We start from the raw sequence: 20,625 nt of genomic DNA on the forward strand, positions 1-20,625 counted from the left end.
TAACCGCTACACCACACTGGCTCTCCCACTGGAGCAGATGCGGGGGGGGGGGATACAGCCTATTTATCCACATATTTTAATATACTCAATGGCCCGTCTGGCACCATACATCTTGCTGTCTATGGCAATAACTGTGTAGAACAGAAGAAACCTACATTTTTGGATGGCCCTCAAAAGAGGAACAGGGTCCCAAACTCAGTGATCCCTTTCTAGGGAGAAAAAAATCATGACGAGAGCTCCAGTTTGAGGTCAATTTGTGGCTGTCTCCACTTTGGCTGCAGTTAGGAACCACTTTTTTCACAGCTCGATTAACAACCTCTGTGACCAATGAAGCATTAGAATTCCTCCATATGTTCACAATAGCAAAGGTATGACTCAACCAGCACCACGGCCCAAGGCAGAAAGTGTGTCAGACATATGCCGCCTTGAGCAAGGCACTGTGGGTGCGCACTGTGAGAGGGGAGCTGCTGGAGAAGTGCAATGATTCAGATGAATGGATGGCTTGAGAATTTCAATCTTTACACATTCTGATACAAGCTGACCTGATCCTCACCTTTGAAGGTTAAGGTGTGGATCAGAAAATAGCTGCACATCAAATGTTACACTTCTCTCAACACTGCAACACAGTTTTCAGCTCAGGAACAATATAAAATACAGTGATGCCTCGGAGGTCCGTTCTTAACCTGAAACTGTTCTTAACCTGAAGCACCACTTTAGTTAATGGGGCCTCCTGCTGCCGCCGCGCCGCTGGAGCACGATTTCTGTTCTCATCCTGAAGCAAAGTTCTTAACCTGAAGCACTATTTCTGGGTTAGTGGAGTCTGTAACCTGAAGCGTATGTAACCCGAGGTACTATTGTACATCTAAACCCGTGGATTTTAAGGTACAGTATGTTTAGAAATGCCTGTTTCTAGGGGAAAATTGTTCAGAAATGTGTGTTTTGAGGGAAGACACATTTAACAACATGTATTTAGATGCAAATTTTCATGTGATTTTTTTTTTTTGTAAATTAGTGCAGAAATGCACTTATGAGAACGCATGTGAAAGTGACACAGACCAGAAATTAACTTATTTGTCCATTCCTAATCAGAGGCCCAGTCTCCTCTTTAAACTGGCAAGCAGCTCTTTAAAGGAAACAATCTGCTCTGAGTTCCCTGTGTGTGTGCAAATCAGTCAGCTCAAACAGTTAATAAGTATCAATGCTCAGAGTGCAGTATGGCAAAAGCATCCAAGAACTAAGAAAAATTAACAGAAACTTATATAAGTGTGTGTGGAGATGATATAGATAGATATAGATGATACAGATGATATGATATAGATATAGATATATTAATGACACTTATATTCCACCTTTTGTCCCTGGGAAGCCTCCTGCTCCAAAACAGCTCATGGTAAAACAACTAAATACAATAAAAACAACTAAATACAATAAAATCAATTTAAGTACAACAAAACCACGTGCCTGATGCATAATCAGCAAGAGAGTCAAAATTTTGCAGAGAGAATGAGGTGACGAAAACAAAAAGTGGTTACACACTTCCAGTTGTCCTGTCTTCCCCTTGGCCAAAACTCTTCATAAACCTCTGCAAACTACCTTTGATCAGACAACGGCATTGTGCTTAGCAATAGGAAAGATATTAATAATGCATTATAAAAGTGAAACTGTTACACACTCCACTCTTCGCAAGGAGGAATCCATTACCTTAAAGCAGTCCATCAATTCCTGTCACCTGTTTTAGACACTCCATATTGGGCTTAGCAACCCAGCAAATAAAACGGGCAATCAATTGAGCATCCTTAAATTCCCAGGCAACAACAGAGCCAGTGGCCTTATGCTGCAATTTAGTTCTGGACCAGATGATATCTGGCTGGAAGGGGAAACATCAGGCAGACTAAGATTTGTCAACTTTAAGGAGCAGCAGTCTGACATGCACAAATTAATTAAGCTTTCCCCTTCACTGTAGTTGCACCTAAAAGAAAGTTTAATTGGCTAAATTCCAATGTATGAAGTTACTGTTAAAAGCCCTAGATGCGAATCAGTACAGACACTGGCATCTATGGGCAATATTAAAATAGTCACTTAATGTTACACTGAATACAATGTATTAGGTCAATATTCTGCTCTATTTAATTATTCAGCTGGGAAGCCAATACAATCCTGTCTCATTTAATACAGGGTTGTTGTTTTTACAAAGCAAAGTCTCTATAACAATACAATATAGGTCTACTCAGAAGTAAGCCTCACTGAATTCAATGGAGCTTCCTCCCAGGTATGTGTGTATATATAGAACTACAGGGTTAGAAAAAACCCCAGAGCAAAACTGTAGTCCTGTTTAACTACTGATATTCTAATAAGAGACTTCCTGAATCTTTTTACTGACTGCCCAGGGCACCCTAAGTTTGTGGTATTGATTATTTAACAGAATTGCATACACATCAACACTTCATCTGAAAATAACTATATTAATGAATTCAGGTAGGTAGCCGTGTTGGTCTGACGCAGTGGGGGGGGGGATGGAAAAAAATATTGTCCAGTAGCACCTTAGAGACCAACTAATTTTGTTCATATTCCTGAAAGCAGCATACATTAAGGACCTAATCCTGCTCTTCCGCCACATCAACATGACTAGGAATAATCGGTTCAAGGCATCATACTTATTACAGGCAACAACTGATGTTTCATAAAATGACAAAGGAACTCAAACCTGCTGTCCACAGTACTCCTGGCTGGAAGTTGTTTAGAAAAGTCCCACCCCAAAAAACCCCTATAAGAACTCTAAAATAATTGAGCAGAGTCAGCTTCCTCAGTAAGGAAGTGCAAAGAAGAGCCTCGCCTTCCCCACTTGCAATCAAGCCCAGCTGAGCTGGCCATAGATTTAAGAACAGCTGGGGAAAGAAGAGTTCAGGGATTATTATTTTTTTTAAAAAAAGGTTTTATCAGTTGTATGTCTTTGTTTCTCAATTTGATCCTTTTACATGGCTTTGTATGCATTGTGGTATTTTATGCATTGTTATTTTTATTGATAATAGTTTAGTAATTATTATAATTGTTAAGAGTGAAATTCTGTTTAATTATGATTTGCTGACGTTCTGAGAGTTAATTTTACTGTGTACTATTACATTCTAATAGATGATTGAATATTTATTTGATATAAGTCGTTCCATTTTAAAGTTATTTTGTTATGATTTTTTGTATTGGATGGGATTATTATAAGGTGTGTGTTCTTTGTTGTATATTTTGTTGCTGTAAACTGCCTTGTGTTTAGTAATACAGAAAGGCGGTATACAAATTAAAAGGTAAAGGGAAGGAAATGGTTTAGGGGTGTCCAAATGACACGCACGTGGCACCAAACACAGAAGTAGCCCCAAAACATAAATATGCAGCGCCCGATTTACGTATAAGATAAACAAGCTATAGCTTAGGGCCCCACTCTCAAACAAACAAACCAGTAACGCCCCCCCTCCCATTCAGAGTCCAAGGCCAAGCAATAGACTCTTTTTAAGATTCACACCCTCAGCAATAGGGAGATTTGCCATGTGGCTAGTATACGCACCTGTCAGAGCTGCTTCCAGATCCTAGCTCACAGAGGATCACGCTAGCCAGCGATCATTAAGTAAAAGTCTTTATTGAGTTACAGTTTCCATTCTCAAGCTGCTGCGTGCAACTCTACGTCTAGTGGCTAGATCGGCGAAGCTCCGTCTGAGTCTCCGCCCCTTGTGCACCAACTTAATATCCTAGCCCTGCTCCACCTTTTCCGCCTGACTGTTCTCCTCTGGGTCCCTCTACCCCCCGGGGTCTCTTCCTTCCTGGATTCTTCTGACGCCGACCCCCCGGACCCTCCTGTCTCCTTGCGCCGGGCTTTAGGACCTGGCTCTCTTTCAGGGCTGCCCACTGCGTCACTTTCCTGTGCATTTGAACTTGGCGCGCGCGCCCAACTTTCCACTTTCCGTCTGACCGTTTCCTCGCTCCCCGATGGAGGTGTGGCCACTCCTGACTCATGCCCTCCCTCCTGTTGTGAGCTGCCAGCGCTTGCCCCCTGGCTCCCTTCCTCTTCCCTGCTCTCTGGCGGTGACGCTGGTCCCGATTTCCAACTGCTCTCCTCTGAGTCCCCTCTGGCTCTATCTTCCTGGGGTGCCCCCCTAGACTCCCCCCTTGCCCTGGCCACTGGTGCTCCTTTCTGTGAATCTTCTGATTCACTGGAAAGACTCGGAGATCTCGGGTCGTCGTCATCACTCATCTTTTCTTCTGCCTCCTCCCCTTCGCTCTCTGTTTCCTCCCTTGCCCTTGCCTCTGCTCCTGAACCCCTGACATCCATCCCCCCCTCGAAGCCCCCCATTCCCCCCTCCCCTCCTTCCGGTGCGGGAGCTGGGTGCTGCTGTGTCAAAGGGACGAACGTCGGATATCGTTCGCTTCCCGTGGCGGGCCTCCATCTGAAGTCTCCCGGGTCTTCCTCCCTGCTCTCGTCGACGACGGTCACCTCCGCTTCCATCTCTGTGCCGCCGTGCTCGAAACCAGGGTCGTCCCCGAAAACGTCCATGTCCGTCTCTCCCTCACTTCCTCCTGGCGGCGTTGCTCGTCCTGGACCTTCCAGCCACTTCCTGCGCCACTGCTCCTCTGGTCTATCGTCCCACCAATACGAGGGTTCTGAGGCAGATCCCGAGGGTGACCCCTCCGGGGAACGGACGTCTCGTATCGGGTCCTCGTCCGAGTCGAACCCCCGGAACGTGCTGGCCGAAAGCATGGGCGTGAAAAGCCAGTCGTCGAAAAAGTCTGCTGGCATTGGTCTATGTGGGAAGAGGGCATGAAACTCGTCTTTGAGCAGAGGTTCGTCCAAGGCGTAGCCCGGCACCCAGCTGTTCGCACTGGCCGGGGTGCCCTCCTTGGCGAGAAAGTATTCTACCCCCTCTTCCCCCCATCTGGAGTCCAAAATCTCCGTGACTTCGTTGATGCGCTCCTCCTGTGCCACTCCCGCGTGCCCGGTTCTGTCTCTGAACGGACTCGGTGCCGTTCCGGGTTCCTGAAACCTGTGCGGTGCCTTGTAGGGAGTGAGCACCGATCTGTGGAACACCGGATGCATTCTGGAACCCTCCGGAAGTGCCAGCCTGAAAGCTACCGGGTTGACCTGCTCTTCGACTTGGTAGGGCCCCAGTTGCTTATGCCCTAGTTTCTTCTTGGCCAACGACCTGGCAGGCACTGCGTGGGCTGCTAACCAGACCCAGTCTCTCACGTGGATCTCTTCGCCAACCCTTCTGTGTTTGTCTGCTTGTGCCTTGTATGCGTGCTTGGCCAGCTCCAGGTGGCGCCGCAGCTGATCGTGGACTTCCTGCAACTCCGACGCGAACGCATCTGCTGTCTGCGGCTCCCCCTCCCCCAGTCTTTCCAGTCCCGGGAAGGTTCTGGGGTGCCTCCCGTTGTTGGCGAAGAACGGCGTGACCCCCGTGGACACGTGCTTCGTGTTGTTGTAGGCGAACTCGGCGAGCGGCAGGTAATCCACCCACGTCGCAGGCTGTTGATTCGCATAACATCTCAGGTACTGCTGCATGATGGCATTGACCCGCTCCGCTTGCCCGTTGGTCTGCGGGTGTCTCGCCGACGCCAGGTTGATCTTGACGTTCAGGAAGCCCATCAGCTTCTGCCAGAAATTCGAGATGAACTGCCGCCCCCGGTCGGACAGAATAGACCGTGGCAGACCGTGAACCTTGAACACGTGGTCTATGAACGTGGTCTATGCCCAGGATGAATTTATGGTTGCAGCCCTATATCCACTTACCTGGGAAGTCTCACTGAAATCAGTGCGACTTACCTATAAGTAAACAGGTATAAGACTGTGCTATAAACCAGGTGAAGAAACAGGAAAGTTTCCTCTGTTCCAAAGTTAAACATTCTATGCCTTTGTTTTCAACTCAACTCTAACGGGTTAACGTCAGCCTGGGAGTATAATGTTCATCTTTCACTCTTGTCTATATGCCTACATAAGAAGAATAGGGCTGTGTTAACCTGAATGTGTTTCTTATATTGAGTTTTCCTTGGTCCAATAAAAGGTATTGCCTCACTGCTCTGAGTATTTTATTCCATGGGATCAACACAGCTGCTATGGCTCTGATTAAATACTGGAGCCGCTTCAAAATCATTAGCTCCACCAAATATTCCTGCTTAAACAGTTTCTCTGCCTTTCTGCACGCTCCCCGCCTAGCAATCCACACTGTACATTTTTCATACAAAACCAAGCAGCCTGAAAGTCCATAGTCACTGCATACACACCACCACCCCTGTTCTAAAGGCTGTTTTATGTAAGATTTTAATGGGCACAAACACCTAACTTTATACACCTGCTAGCGTGTAGCTGAAGCACATATACATCTACCATGGAAATTCTATGCAGGAAATAGACTTTAGCTCCATGGGGTCTCATACTTGTGTGGTGTACATGAATTGGGGAAGAGAAACGTGTGGGCCTTGAGTGGTTGTGATGTTGCATTTTATTGTACTATTGTTTTAACATATTGCTATCCCACCCCCGGTTTGTAATCCTCTCTGGGTGTTCAGTGGGTGGAAGAGAAGGATAAAATAAAAATGATACAAGCAATTCCAAAGGATTTGGTGGGCCTGGGCCAACTGCCCATCTGTCTGCTGTGCATTATGGTGTTCACATTGGCCACAGTGCGCAGCTTACTGCCAGCACATTTGCAGGAGTCTCCTAACCCTGGGTTAGACCTGGTTTACATGAGTAGAGAGTAAAAAGCAAAGAGCCAAGTGCTGAATTAACACAGACCATGCTGTCCACAAATGCCCTTAGGTAGTCCCAACTGTGTCTCTATCCACTCACTCTCTCTTCAGGGCCCTGCCACGAAGCAAGCAGCAAAAAAAGGACTGAATGAACCCACAAGTTAAAACACAGACTTAGCATTACCTGATATATTTTGCCATAACATCCCTCAGCTCCAACAAAGGTAAGCAACTTGTTGCTTAACACCAAAGGCCATCCCCCCGCTTTTTTTCTTTACCACCAAACATACTCAATTTATTCCTACAGTCATAAAGGGTAAAGATGTTGATACTGAAAAAATAAAATAAAAGCTATACCTGTCCAAAGAGAATTTACAGTTGCGTGCAGCTTTTGGGCCACAACTTATCAATCATAATTTGGACTATACATTGAAAAAATAAAAATAATTGTGGAAACTACTTTCTCTCATGCATGTGATCTTATAGATCATTATCAATCCCATGGCTGGAATACTGATTTGAAGAGTGAGAGAATACAGCTCTCCCACACTCACACAATGGGAGCACAGCCCCCCCCCCAGGGTGAAATGTGTCTGCAAAGTACTGCTTTCAGCAACACTTGGGTCTGAAGTAGTCACCTCCCAGATTCTGTCTTCTCAAATGGCCCTCAAGATCATCTGTAGATATTTCAAATGAAGATGCACTGCTGGCCCTTCCTTTAATTAACAGCAGACTTTTTTTAATACAAGTCATCTGGACAATTCAAAGAGATGGAACATTTCAGAATGTCAGACTCATTTCTCATAAAAACAAAAGCCAGAAGCGGCTTCCTAATCCCGCCCCCCATTCCCATCCCAGTATAAACACATTGTTCCCAACCATCAGCACAGGCATCCACATATCTGGCTAGCCATGTGACTTGCTGCTCACATGAAAATGATTACCCTGCACACAAAAAGAGACACGCCAGCTGGAAAATTGGCCTGCCCTGCTTCAAATTCCCGAGTGGTTCACACACATCACGCTCTGGGAGAACGTGGCTCTCAAACCACACCATCCATAAACTGTAAAATCATAGGGCTTTCAAGAAAGCCTCACTTCAGTAGCAAAGCCAACATTTCAACAAGGAAAGTTTCTTGGGAACGCACATTCCCCCTGCTCCCATTAATGGAGTGATGTGCACAGACAACGGAAGTAGAGCTTGAGAAAGTCCTATGAACTTCAGTGCATGGCTCAAGGCCAACTAGTCAGAGAGCACAGCCCTCTTCAGATTGCTGCAGAAGGACACACAGTTGGGAAATACTGCCATAATTCTGGAAAACTATATTTCATGCCTCATACAGAAACACTTCATTTGAAATATTTAAATATATATATATATGAACTCACCCCATATGTTACTGGAAGGTGCCCCAGTTGGCATTGGTGGCAGTGGTCTGGGCCTTGATTTAGGCGTGGCAGCCACAATCCTCACAGGACCCAAGTACTCTACGTAAGTGCCTGGGAAATCTCCCCATTCCTTGGTACGTTCATTGAAGCCATTAAGCCAGCCTTGGGGGTTTCTCTCATCCCCTTCCTTATAGTCCACACAGGCATGCCCTGCCCTGCTGACGGTGAGCAGGTCTCCGGGGCTGAGAGACAGGTCTTCCTCCCGATCCTTCTTATATTCATAAAGAGCACGGTACTGCAATCCATCGACTGAGGCCATGGCTAGAAAGCTGGGAGGCTCCTGAGTTACATCAAAAAGTTGACAGTCGTGTGCATCCTCTCAGGCATTGGGAGAAGATGGAAGAAGGTAACTAGGGGTAGAGAACTGCAGTTGCCTGGGTTTTTAAAAGCAAAAACTTGTAGCCCTTCCACTGGCTCCCCCTGGTTTCAACTCCCTGAGCACAACTCCTTGTTTCACAAAGGAATGATGTCAGAAGCAAGCAAACCCTGAAGGCTCAACCGGCTGCAAAACTCAGGCCATCAATCTGCGGTCATCTTTACAAGTACCGCCAGTTCCCAGCTGAACAACTTAATGAGGCAGAGAACCAAAAAAAAACAACAACAAAAAAACAACAACCGGCAGGTCTCCTCTCTCTGTTCAGGCAGTTGCAGATTCCAAGTCTGGTATCAACAGCAGATTCCTTGGCAGCGCCTTCTGCTGTAAGAGTAAGACAGTGACATTAATGATTTCATAAAGACACCGAGTTGCCAGCTTTTCAGTCAGTCTCTGTAGCTGTGCCTTTTAAGGATGGCTTCATGAGGATCTCCCGAAAATGATTTTTTCTCCACACTAGGCTGTGAAAAGCCAGGTGAAGCTGCTGTTAAAGGCACATGAGAAGGATGGTCCCGTCTCTTAACACCTGTTTCTGGCCGGCTGGTAACCTTGTAAGAGTGCAAATGCATTTTCCCACCTCTGACCCAACCCCAAAAAGCTCAGCGTGCTTGAGAGAAGAACCTACAATCACCGAAGAGCAAGCAGAGAACGTCTTTTGAAATAAATCCCAGAAAGAAGCTCCCCCACCCCAACCAACACCTCCACAGGTTTATTGGACCACAGCCCAAACAAGGGTCCCATAGAACAAACTCAAATGGTAACATCTCGCTGCATTTTGAAGAAGCGTTTTAACTGGGAGGCCAGGAAAAAAAAAAAACTATCCTGCGCAAATGAGGCTACTACGCGGAGCATGCAAACCTCAGTCCAGGGACTCATTCAACGAAAGTTTCCACCCTCCCCGCACATCCCTCCAAAATCGCCTCAGCGCAGCCTGATTAAGCAACAGAAAGGAGCAAGATGCGGCGCACGCGCAGGGGGGGGGGGTGCATTTTTAAGCATACTCTTCTACCCATCCACTTACAGGCAACTCTGCACTAAAGCCTCTGGGAACCGGAACCCCTCTAGTTCCATGCGTGTCACCTGTTACAACTTGGCCCGCTGCCGCAACCTGGAGGGAAGGGCAGAGGGGACAAAAAGCAGGCGCGCTTCCGAACCGCGTCCCGCGCCCGGCGTCCCGCCCGCAATCTCTGGATGTCCCCAGCAAAAGGCAGCGGGGGAGCGGGAGGGGGAAGAAGGGTGGGGCCCAAAGTTGCCGGCGGGCAGCTCCTCTCTCCGCCCCCACCCCCCCCCGTTTCTATGCATAGTAATTCCGAGGCAGTTGTATCAACCGGACGCTGTGCATCACCACCGCCATCCTCTGCCTGCCTGAAAACAATTTTACACCCCTGCACTGCTGAGCAGGATTTCTTTGGTGATGTCAGCGGACACACCTCTCGGTTGCCTGAAATGTAGAGAGCCCAGGCAGCTCTGCAGTGGGGGGGGGGGGGGAGAGAAGGGAGGAAGGAAAGAAAATGGGAGTAAGGAAAAAGGAGATTTGTGTGGTGACATGAAGTCTCAAGCTGGGAAAGAGAATGGGAGAAAAGGGAAGGAAGGAAGGAAGGAAGGGACGGACGTGCATCGGACAGACGTTTTAATTCGCTGCCCCGCCAGTGTCGGCTGGGCGAGCGCAAAGGGATAGATACGAAGTGGACGTGGGGAGCGAATCGTCCGCATCCCGTGGAACAAAAGTGCTTTGCTCAGCGGCGCGGAAGAGGGCGCTCTAGGGGCAGGAAGCCACGCGGCAATGGGGGTTATTCTAGGCAGCCCGTGGGCGATATTAGCTGCATTTGTGCACAGCCGCGTCTGGGAAACTTGACCCTTTCATTCCGGGAACTCGTGAACGGGTGTTATAAGAGACATGTGCACGTGTGCATGCCGCACTGCTGTAGGAAGTGACGGCGAATATGAATGCAGTAGCAATCAAGTTTGCTATTTAAAAATGTATGGCTGCTCCCTTAAGTCGGGCTTCAGTGCTTAACTCTCAAGGAAGTGTGCAGAGGACTGCCGCAACCCCAAGGGTTGCAGCCTATTTGCATAAGATTGGGTATGTTTACCCCAAATAAGAAGCGGGAGCTGAACAGCCTCCCGGCAGCAGCCCTCCTGCATTGCAGATCCTGCACGGAGGAGCAGGGGGTTGGGCTAGATGACCCTCCAAGATCCCTTCCACTTCTACGATTCTATGTTTGGGCTCCTGTAATACAATTCTCACTCGGCAGGTTTGTCACTTTCCTTGGAGGCTTTTAATGTTTGTTTGTCACGCCGCTGCATCTTAGCAGAAAATGCGGGGGGGGGGGGGACGACGACCGTGGAATTGCACATGGTTGCGCTTTTGGAGAAATTCCCCGATGGGCAACAGTCCTGAACAAGCTGTAGGCACAGAGAGCACATCCCCAGCCACTTATTGGTCAGTGTCCTGTTTATCTTAATGCAGGGATGGCTAGCCTGTAGCTCCCTAGATACTTCTGGGCTTCATTTCCCATCAGCTCCACCCATCATGGCTATTGGGCCAGGGATAATGGGCAACATCTGGAGGACCACAGGTTCCCCCCTCTGCAGATTTAGTGGGAAAGGAAAGAAGGCTGGATGAAACCAACAATATTTGCCCCATTTGCTCTCAGGGCTTTGGCCACATCACTGCCTGCACACACCCAGCCTTTTTGTTGTTTAGTCATTTAGTCATGTCCGACTCTTCGTGACCCCATGGACCAGAGCATGCCAGGCCCTCCTGTCTTCCACTGCCTCCCGCAGTTTGGTCAAACTCATGCTGGTAGCTTCGAGAACACTGTCCAACCATCTCGTCCTCTGTCATCCCCTTCTCCTTGTGCCCTCCATCTTTCGCAACATCAGGGTCTTTTCCAGGGAGTCTTCTCTTCTCATGAGGTGGCCAAAGTATTGGAGCCTCAGCTTCAGGATCTGTCCTTCCAGTGAGCACTCAGGGCTGATTTCCTTAAGAATGGAGAGGTTTGATCTTCTTGCAGTCCATGGGACTCTCAAGAGTCTCCTCCAGCACCATAATTCAAAAGCATCAATTCTTTGGCGATCAGCCTTCTTTATGGTCCAGCTCTCACTTCCATACATCACTACTGGGAAAACCATAGCTTTAACAATGCGGACCTTTGTCAGCAAGGTGATGTCGACGCCCAGCCTTACCTCCTTATAATAAAAGTAAGACTTTGAAAATCAGTAACTTAGAAAACTAAATTTAAAAGCATACTTCTCCACGGATTTAGATGACAGATTGTAGCTACTTCCCTGTTCCCCTGCTACTATGCAACTGTTGAGCAAGTTTGAAAATAATACTACAGTGGTACCTCGGGTTAAGAACTTAATTCGTTCTGGAGGTCCGTTCTTAACCTGAAACTGTTCTTAACCTGAGGTATCACTTTAGCTAATGGGGCCTCCCACTGCTGCCACATGATTTCTGTTCTCATCCTGAAGCAAAGTCCTTAACCCGAGGTACTATTTCTGGATTAGTGGAGTTTGCAACCTGAAGCGTCTGTAACCTGAGGTACCACTGTAACTGGAATGAATTGGACGTGGGTGGGGAGGTGCTGCTTTGGCCAGTGATGTGGAATTTGTGGCCCTTCAGATGGACTACATTTCCTCCCACTTTTGCTGATGTTTGACATTGCAGCTTGAAACCTCTGAGCAGCTTTATTTATTATTTATTTATTATTATTTTTCTGAATGGTTATTAGAATGCAGGTGGTAGAGAAAGCAAGGATGAATGAGCACACGTTTGCCATTCTCCAATCCCACCCCCTTTAGTCTTTTTACTGTCAGACCCTTGACAAGGACCTTTATTATTATTATTTTAAATTCTGGTTGAGAAAGAAAGACCTGAGCAAGAAGAGATTATGGTGTCAATTAATCCCAGGGGCTCCTTACAAGTGAATAATGTTGGAACTGAAAGAGTAATTTTCAGTGCCAGCATGTCTTTTAACAACTTAACATTTGGAATAACAAATGAGACATCCCTTGTATTTCTATACGTTATAGTTGGACAGAATGAACAAAGACTTACTGGATTTAAACTGCCATGAAAAAACAAAACAAAAGCCAACAACCCAATTTATTTTGCAACGTGCCAGCTAGAGAGAAAATTGCCCATGTCTCATTTTCACTGTGATGAATTTCCAGACTGATGGACAGTACAGAAAAGGTCTAACACCTAAGCTGCTTTCACTCGCTATATCTACACTGCACAGATAGGTTTTTCTTATACGGATATCCACACTCAGCACGCGGATGTCAGAGGGAAGGCATGATTGGGGAGCCATGTAGTACTTCCACCCTATGGTCAGTACAGTGGTACCTCTGGTTATGAAGTTAATTCGTTCCGGAGGTCCGTTATTAACCTAAAACTGTTCTTAACCTGATGTACCACTTTAGCTAATGGGGCCTCCAGACTCCACTAACCCGGAAGTAGGACCTCGGATTAAGAACTTTCCCCCAGGATGAGAACAGAAATCGCATGGTGGCAGCACAGTGGTGGCATTGGGAGGCCCTATTAGCTAAAGTGGTACCTCAGGTTAAGAACGGTTTCGGGTTAAGAACGGACCTCTGGAACGAATTAAGTTCGTAACCAAGGTACCACTGTAATTACGATTTTTATCTTAATACAGCTTTTGATAAGCCATTGCTTTTAAAACCAGCATTGGCCCAGAGAAGAAGGCCTCATTTATTTGTGTTCCATTTTCTTTCAGCCTTGAGTTAATTAGGTATATTCATCTTTACAGCTCCTTCACCTGGTGTGGAGGGCCTTTTTCCTCTTGAAAGCGAAGCTATGTTAAAGTTGCTACTTATTTATTAGCACTCCCGACCAGAGCAGAGTGTACCAGAATGGGATGAAATTACCCAGAGGTCTGGTTTGATAGTGAATCTTCTAAGGAACATTAAGTGTATCTTAGCAACCACATGCATCAAGGTTTGCAATCCCAGAGCAGGTATTAGCACCATATTAGATGTACCTATTACTGGAAGGCCCATCCTGTTGTAAGAGCAGCTCACTCCTTGACTGAGAGGAGTCAAGGAAGGGACAGTGAGTCCTTCCCCCATGCCAAATTGCACAACCAGTTTTTACGGTTGTGGTTATTTGTGGTTATTTAAGTGAAGGTAACCAAAAAAATATAGTCCAAAGTCATTTCAGCAAAGAACAGCATTCTATCGCTGGCACATAGTGTAATAGGTATATAGTAAACACTCTGTCCTGTGGACCAAATGACATCTTTTAACTGGAGTCTCAAATGTATGCCATAGGATTTAACACAGCTCTCCTATGCACAGTGCAGGAGATTTTAATGTTGTATTTTAATATTTTAAAATACAATTTTAATATTGCATTGTATTTTAATATTTTGTTGGAAGCTGCCCAGAGTGGCTGGGGAAACCCAGCCAGATGGGCAGGGTATAAATAACAATTTATTTATTTATTTATTTATTTAGCTGCATCCATTGACATGCATCCTCTATTTATTTATTATTGGCTTTATTCTTCATTTCTATATGAAATGGTATTCATCATTTGAGACTAGCAATTTATTTACCAATTATTCTGTTACTGGTGATCATCCATTCCTCGTGGTATCAAAATCCACATTTATTATTATTATTTTTATGTGATTAGCTTGCCTAACAACTAGTGATTCCTGATCTTAGTAAGTAAGTAATTCTGTTTTCCTTTCTTTCCAAATTCATTCTTTCATGCTTCTTGCTGGAGTTGAAATATATAATATTGTCTCTTAATCATGAATATGTGTGATGGGTTTTTATAAAGCTACAGGGTTCAATAAGCCAATGAATGTAAAGGCATCTGTAGGAAAAAGAGTTCATTAGTCATGCCTACCACCATTATTTACTAGCCTTCTTATTACCACCTGTGGATATTTTTTTTAATATTCCCATGTAGATAAATGTCATTTTGAAGCCATTTAATACTAATTTTGAAGCTATTTGAAACCCAAGAACCTTTACTGATCCAAAAAAATGCAACATCTCTTCTGGCATATTTTGTTGCCTATCAATTTCGTATGGTTCCTCAAATTGTTATATATAACCTTTGACAACAGTATATTTTTCTTCTTAATATGCCTATCTTTGAAATTCAATTTCCCCTCCAAATAATGACATGTTTTTTGTTTAGCTCAGTGTGAGCTAACCTTCAAATACTGCAAAAAGGAGAGTTTCTCTTTCATTATATCTGAACAGTAGGAGTAGGCAACAGACAGATTGTGAAAGTGGGCTGCAAGTAATCCCTGTAACCCCATGAGTGGCTTAGTTGTCTATCAGAACTGATTTCTGGAACATTACTTTTCCATTTCTTTCATTAGGAACAAATCAGGAAGCACCTGGACCGCGTAAGCTGCCTTAAGGCACCTGGCAGAGACGCCAACTTGAATAAAATATGGGCAGCAGGTAAGCCCCACCCCACATAATCAATCACATGATGTGGTGCACACACACCATTTGAATGGCAATGCCCATCAACTTGGGGATGGACGGACACAGCCACCTCAAATATTTTATGAGGTGGCAAAGCCCCCTTGGCTCCTATGGCACCTGGAGGGAGTGTGAATATAAATGAATATACACTGGTACCTCAGGTTACATACGCTTCAGGTTACAGACTCCGCTAACCCAGAAATAGTCCTTCAGGTTAAGAACTTTGCTTCAGGATGAGAACAGAAATTGTGCTCCGGCGGCGTGGCGGCAGCCGGAGGCCCCATTAGCTAAAGTGGTGCTTTATTAAGAACTGGTGCTTTATTAAGAACTGTTCTTTGTTAAGAACAGTTTCAGGTTAAGAACAGACCTCCGGAACGAATTAAGTACTTAACCCGAGGTACCACTGTACTGATACTACACATCAAGTCTATTTCTATTATAATAAGAGCTAGGAACAAAAGTTCCAGGTCTCTGGTTTATTATGTGGCATCTGATGATGGCTGTTGGTTGTGATCAAGCTGCACATTTCAGGCTGGCACAAAATGTTCCGATTTAAGTCGTTCCTGTGGCTTACATTAGTGGGTATTCAGAATCTGCAGAGAAAAATGGGAGAATAATCCTCTAGCCTCTTTAAAGAAGATTCATCTATCTTTTTGCATTCATGTGGAGTTTCTCTTGTTCGGGCTGGTGCTTGGCTTGCAGCTGATTAAGCTCTCAGGCATCCTGGGTAAGAGGAGCTGCTTTAATGCCATGGCAAATACAATTCTGTTGGCTTCTCCTTCAGAGCTTTTGTTCCCTTTTTCAATTCAGAGATATGGCAGGTAGATGAAAGTGCTCTTTCAGAAATTATCTTCAGGCACTCAGAATGACAGAAGAGAACAGTGGCTCTTGGGCAACAGTTTCCCCCAAAGTGTCCTGATATTGCCTATGATGACCATGAGGGACACTTTGTTCCACACACACCCTTGTCTCCTTGTATCTATGGATGCAGTTTAGGCCAACAGAGCATGTAAATTAACCTGTAAGTTGTCACTTTAAAAACAAACATAAAGGTACTTATTTTTAAATGGTCAAAATTAAATGTTACTTTTGCTATTATTTGTGTCGTCATAAATAACAAGCTGCATGGCTAAATGTTCAGAGACAAGAGCAGAATAAGAACGTATTTGCACCACATGGATATAATGAAAGTTGTCAAAATGGCTGGCCCAAGACATTTTGCCGCCTGAGGTGAAGAACAAAATGGTTTGCTCCTTCCCATTCCATGCACAAAAAGCTGACTGGACTGGCAACAACACACAGATAAAGATTTCTGAATATTTTGACAAAGTTGTGTCGAAGCATAAATACAAAATTATTACAGATATGAAATGATGTATAGTGAAATGTATTGCTTAGATTGGTGGCCATAAATAAAAGGTATTTTACTTATTTAGAATTTATAGGAAGGAGGGGGAGGAAAGGACTGAAGAGAAAATAAAATAAAATATGTACTTCATGCATTCCAGGCCATGCTGTAATCTATGTGTACTGTACTACCATATGCCTCATTATTTGTGTAATCAATAAAGTCACACCAGACTGCATGAAAATTGTTGTGCTCCTTTTGCCCTCTTGCTATTTTTAATTTTTGTGTCAGTTTTTCCAATAATGCTGTTTGCCAAATTGCATGATACCACTGGCCCATAGTTAATACTTGTAATGATTTCCATGTCCTAGCAATAGTTGTTCTTGCAGAGGCTAATAGATGTGTTATGAATTCTTTTTTTCTAATTTGCAACAGGCGAGCACACAGTTTCCTTACTTCATTCCTGTGACGTGACTGGGATGAATTATTTGCTTTAAAAAAGAAAAGACAGTTGCATTATAAGTAATATGTTAACAAGATATTTGGTCACTGCAATGTAGGTGTATGCTTCCTGAAATCTGTCTTTCAATTTAGCTCAGGGACACTAACAGCCAAGAAGCCTAGCACACTGTAGGTGCTGAACAAACGTTTAGCTGTAGCAGTCAAAACTCCTTGTCTGCTCAAGCTGTACTGCAAGCTATTTATTTCATTTTGGTGTTTTAATAATTAATAAAGTATTGCTTCTGCAACTGCTTTACTTCTCAAGATGTTACAGATCCATAGCAAAGCTGTTCAAGGGAAAATCCATGGTTGTATAAATTCAGTTCATCTGGGACAAGATGGTAAGTGAATGGCTAAGTTGGCCCTGGAAAATGTGTAAAAGTAATCCTCCTGTAACACCTGTCACTCGCTCATTAGATTCACTCAGCCAAGAACCATTTATCACACCAATTGATTTTTCCATTTGGAAGGCTTGGTGTGTTTGAACACCATAAATGTTTCGCTGCAGCAGGGCACGTAGACCTGATGTAATGTATAGGGAAGGTAGAAACACATCACATTGCAGAGGTGAGAAAGCACAGATCTTTATCTTTTCTTCCCTGCACACTCTTCACAGAAAGGGGAGAAAGAAGGAAACAGCAATTCTGTTTCAAATGAGATTGAGAGAACGACCAACACTGGATGCAACGGTGTTTTCTAAATTAATATGGGCTGTAACATTAACAGACTTGCTTTCCATCTGAGGACAGAGAGCTAAACTAAAAAAGAAAGACTGTTTATCTCAAGTTGACACTTGTTGATCCCTGGGGTTCCCTGACCCCTGCAATATGCAACCTAGAATGTGTTTAAGTAATACAGTACTTCATAAACTGGCTTCTAGCCCAGGTTTGAAATGGAAATTGCCTTGGTCAGTTTCCTGACACGTGCTAGCAGAGTGTGGAAGAGTTTAGGAAAGGAGCATGACTCTTCCTTCTGAGCCTCTCAGTGGCTTGCAGTACCATGACTCAAGTTGCAGGAAGGGAGCAATCCCAGTTAGTTCATGGAATGTAAAAATAAAAATAACATATTCATGCTTTTCCAGAACAGCTTGCCACAACTACAACCACTACTATGGAGTAATCACACAATAAACACTTGCATATATACCTGGAGTTATGAGTAAAGGTTTCCAGGGTTGAGAGATGGGACTTCATCTGCCAGGTAGGTTTGAGACCCAGTGTATCATAGGAAAAAATAGGATTTGCTTGATTCTGTAATGGTCCAGAAGGTGAGATTGGCGTTCTCAAGAGCTGGACTTCAATACTGGGGCTGCAGGATACCTTTGTACTGGTGAGCCTAATTATATGAAGCTCAAAAAACCAAAATGTTCCAGTTATCATGGATTCATGGTTTGGACAATAGTTAGTGGACTATGATTTGGACTATGGTTAGTGGAAGATGTCCTAGTATATTTGCTCCCTCATGTCAGATCTCCAGCTTCATTTCAGGGCTGCAAAAGTCACGCTAGCCTGTTGACATGTTTCAAACTGGTCATGCACCAATGTGCACCAAAGTCAATGTGGATTCTTCTTTACAGAACACTGTGAGAATGGCTTGCTGAGCAGCCTGGTCTACAGTGGCTTGTGTGGGTAGTACTGTCAGTGTTCTCATGGCTGAAGCTGATGAAAAGCCACATGTCCACACAGAGAGATAGTGTCATGAAAATGGGCCTTGCATCCCCCCCCCTTACTCCCCAGAGCCAGTGTGGTGTAGTGGTTAACAGCAGTAGATTTGTAATCTGGTGAACCGGGTTCGCGTCTCCGCTCCTCCACATGCAGTTACTGGGTGACCTTGGGCTAGTCACACTTCTCTGAAGTCTCTCAGCCTCACTTACCTCACAGAGTGTTTGTTGTGGGGGAGGAAGGGAAAAGGAGATTGTTACCCGCTTTGAGACTCCTTTGGGTAGTGATAAAGCAAGATATCAAATCCAAACCCTTCTTCTTATTACTCATAATTAATGCTATTTCAAGATATTTTCATACTCCACCCATAGGAGAGATGTTAAGCGACTATTCCCCTTGCCTAATTTGTGCCCCAATCTGTGGAGCACAGTGCCTTCCTTTGCTTCTTAACCACCAAGTAGCAAAGTCTGGATTAATTTGACTTAACTCGCCAGGAAAAGCAGCTGTGTGTTGTAAATCACAGTGAAACTGGCCATATTGCAAATAACTGGTGTGTGCTAGTTTAAGCCCACCCCCCCAAGTGCCTGCAGCAGCTTCTCAGTATTCTTGCAGACATTACAAAAACAGCAGTTAGACAAGCCACTGAATGCAGCGAGAGAATACCTGGAGTCATGAGGTTACAGAGCAGTACAGAGGACCTGGGCTGCTGCAGTCAATGCTGTGTTCACACTCCCGTTTACTATGCATTTCCAGTGCTGAGTTTTTAATTCGTGTTCACATGACATTATCCAAAATGCTAAACTACCCTGTACTTTGTTATAAAATACGCACTGTTTCTCAAAACGAGCTTCACACCAATATTGGAGTCCTTAGACTTCTAGCCAGGTGTGAACACATTTGCAAAGGTGTTCATACCTTTGTCAATGACCTGTCATTTCCTTCTGGTCTCTACACAAATAGAAACAAATCTGACACTATTGAAACTGCACAGATATGAACAGCTTGTGGGAGGGGGAAGAGTGTGCATGTTGTATCAACTTATTCCATGAAAGACCAAAGGGGTGGGGATGCACAGGAAGAAACACCAAACATTTCTTCCTTCACAAAATTCTTAAGACTTAGAGTTCCTCCACTTCAATGCTTTTTTTTAGATCAGCAGGGGGAAGGAAAGCTGTTATTAATTATTGAGCTGCTACTGATGTCCAGATGCAGCACATCAATCTTCAGTGGCTTAAGGGTCCATGCACAGTACTGTTATATTTTTGAGAAACCGCGTCTTCTGTAACATAATCAGTATGGCAACTACTCAAGAGGAGCTGCTGTTTACAGGGACCAGCTCCTTATCTTTTTGCTACAGATCGGTGGCAGAAGCTGCAGCTTTGACTGGGAAGGAGAATTGTGGCCAGTTTCATTTGTAAGCTTCTAACTAGTTTTCATCAGTAGGAAGCCGTCTTATAATTACTTATAAGATCGTGTTTTCATTGGTCGTAAAACTTGTTGTTTTATGTATTTGATGAAATTGGGTGTGAGGTGGTGGTACTTTTATTAAAGAAGGATGTAATTAAAGGAGTATAATGTTTGGGTCTTTGCCCTGCAGTGTCTGAACCAGAATATCTTATGTAACAGTTTAGATAGCTAGACTGGACAGGTCAACAAACTGGACTGAAAGGTATTTAAATCCCTTGTTCTTCACATGAGAAAGAGAGAGAAGTATGACCATGTTAGACTGAAGCTGAGACCCTGTGGAGATCTGCTCAGTCTCCCAGAAAGGACTGCTGATTTGGTGAGCTATTGTTTATTTGCAAATGCTAGATAGGGCTTAGGAGTTGTTATACAGTATGTGTATGTAGTGTTCAACTGTATGAGCAGGAGAATTTCAGACTTGCATACTGAAGCTGTCAGAGGCTGTCTGGTTGTCTCTGGGAGCAAGACATGAAGTGACCTCCTGTCTAGTTAATGCAGCAACCTAAGTAGAAATTGCTGAATCAGGCCAGTGGCCCGTCCAGTCAGCTTCCTGTTCTCACAGTGGCCAATCAGGAAACCCACAAGCACAATAGCACTCTGCCCACTGGTATTCATTCAAGAGG

At 44.6% G+C, this 20,625-nt stretch overlaps 1 protein-coding gene and 1 long non-coding RNA gene across 5 annotated transcripts in view; one reads left to right on the top strand and one right to left on the bottom strand.

Moving 5' to 3' along the window:
• The window catches only part of LOC310709640 (phosphatidylinositol 3-kinase regulatory subunit gamma), a 248,789-nt gene extending 238,879 nt beyond the window's left edge, over positions 1 to 9,910 (bottom strand). Inside the window, exons 1-2 of one of the 4 annotated variants that reach the window (XM_083509581.1) lie at positions 9,570 to 9,910; positions 8,116 to 8,872 (exon numbers count right to left, since the gene is read on the bottom strand). In XM_083509581.1, coding sequence (XP_083365707.1) covers positions 8,116 to 8,434 — 319 coding nt within the window. In that variant the 5' untranslated portion in view covers positions 8,435 to 8,872; positions 9,570 to 9,910. Of the gene's footprint in view, positions 1 to 8,115; positions 8,873 to 9,406 lie in introns of all 4 variants that reach the window. The other 3 variants (XM_083509582.1, XM_083509579.1, XM_083509580.1) reach the window with 3 other exon arrangements.
• A 765-nt stretch (positions 9,911 to 10,675) lies between these two features.
• LOC310709728 lies at positions 10,676 to 16,783 on the top strand. Its single transcript, XR_014527642.1, has 3 exons — positions 10,676 to 10,803; positions 14,917 to 15,001; positions 15,839 to 16,783. It is a non-coding gene; the product is annotated as an uncharacterized lncRNA (long non-coding RNA).
• The last annotated feature ends 3,842 nt before the right edge of the window (positions 16,784 to 20,625 follow it).

Source organism: Podarcis liolepis (genome assembly GCF_965112155.1).
Source record: "Podarcis liolepis genome assembly, chromosome: 6".
Taxonomy (NCBI): domain Eukaryota; kingdom Metazoa; phylum Chordata; class Lepidosauria; order Squamata; family Lacertidae; genus Podarcis; species Podarcis liolepis.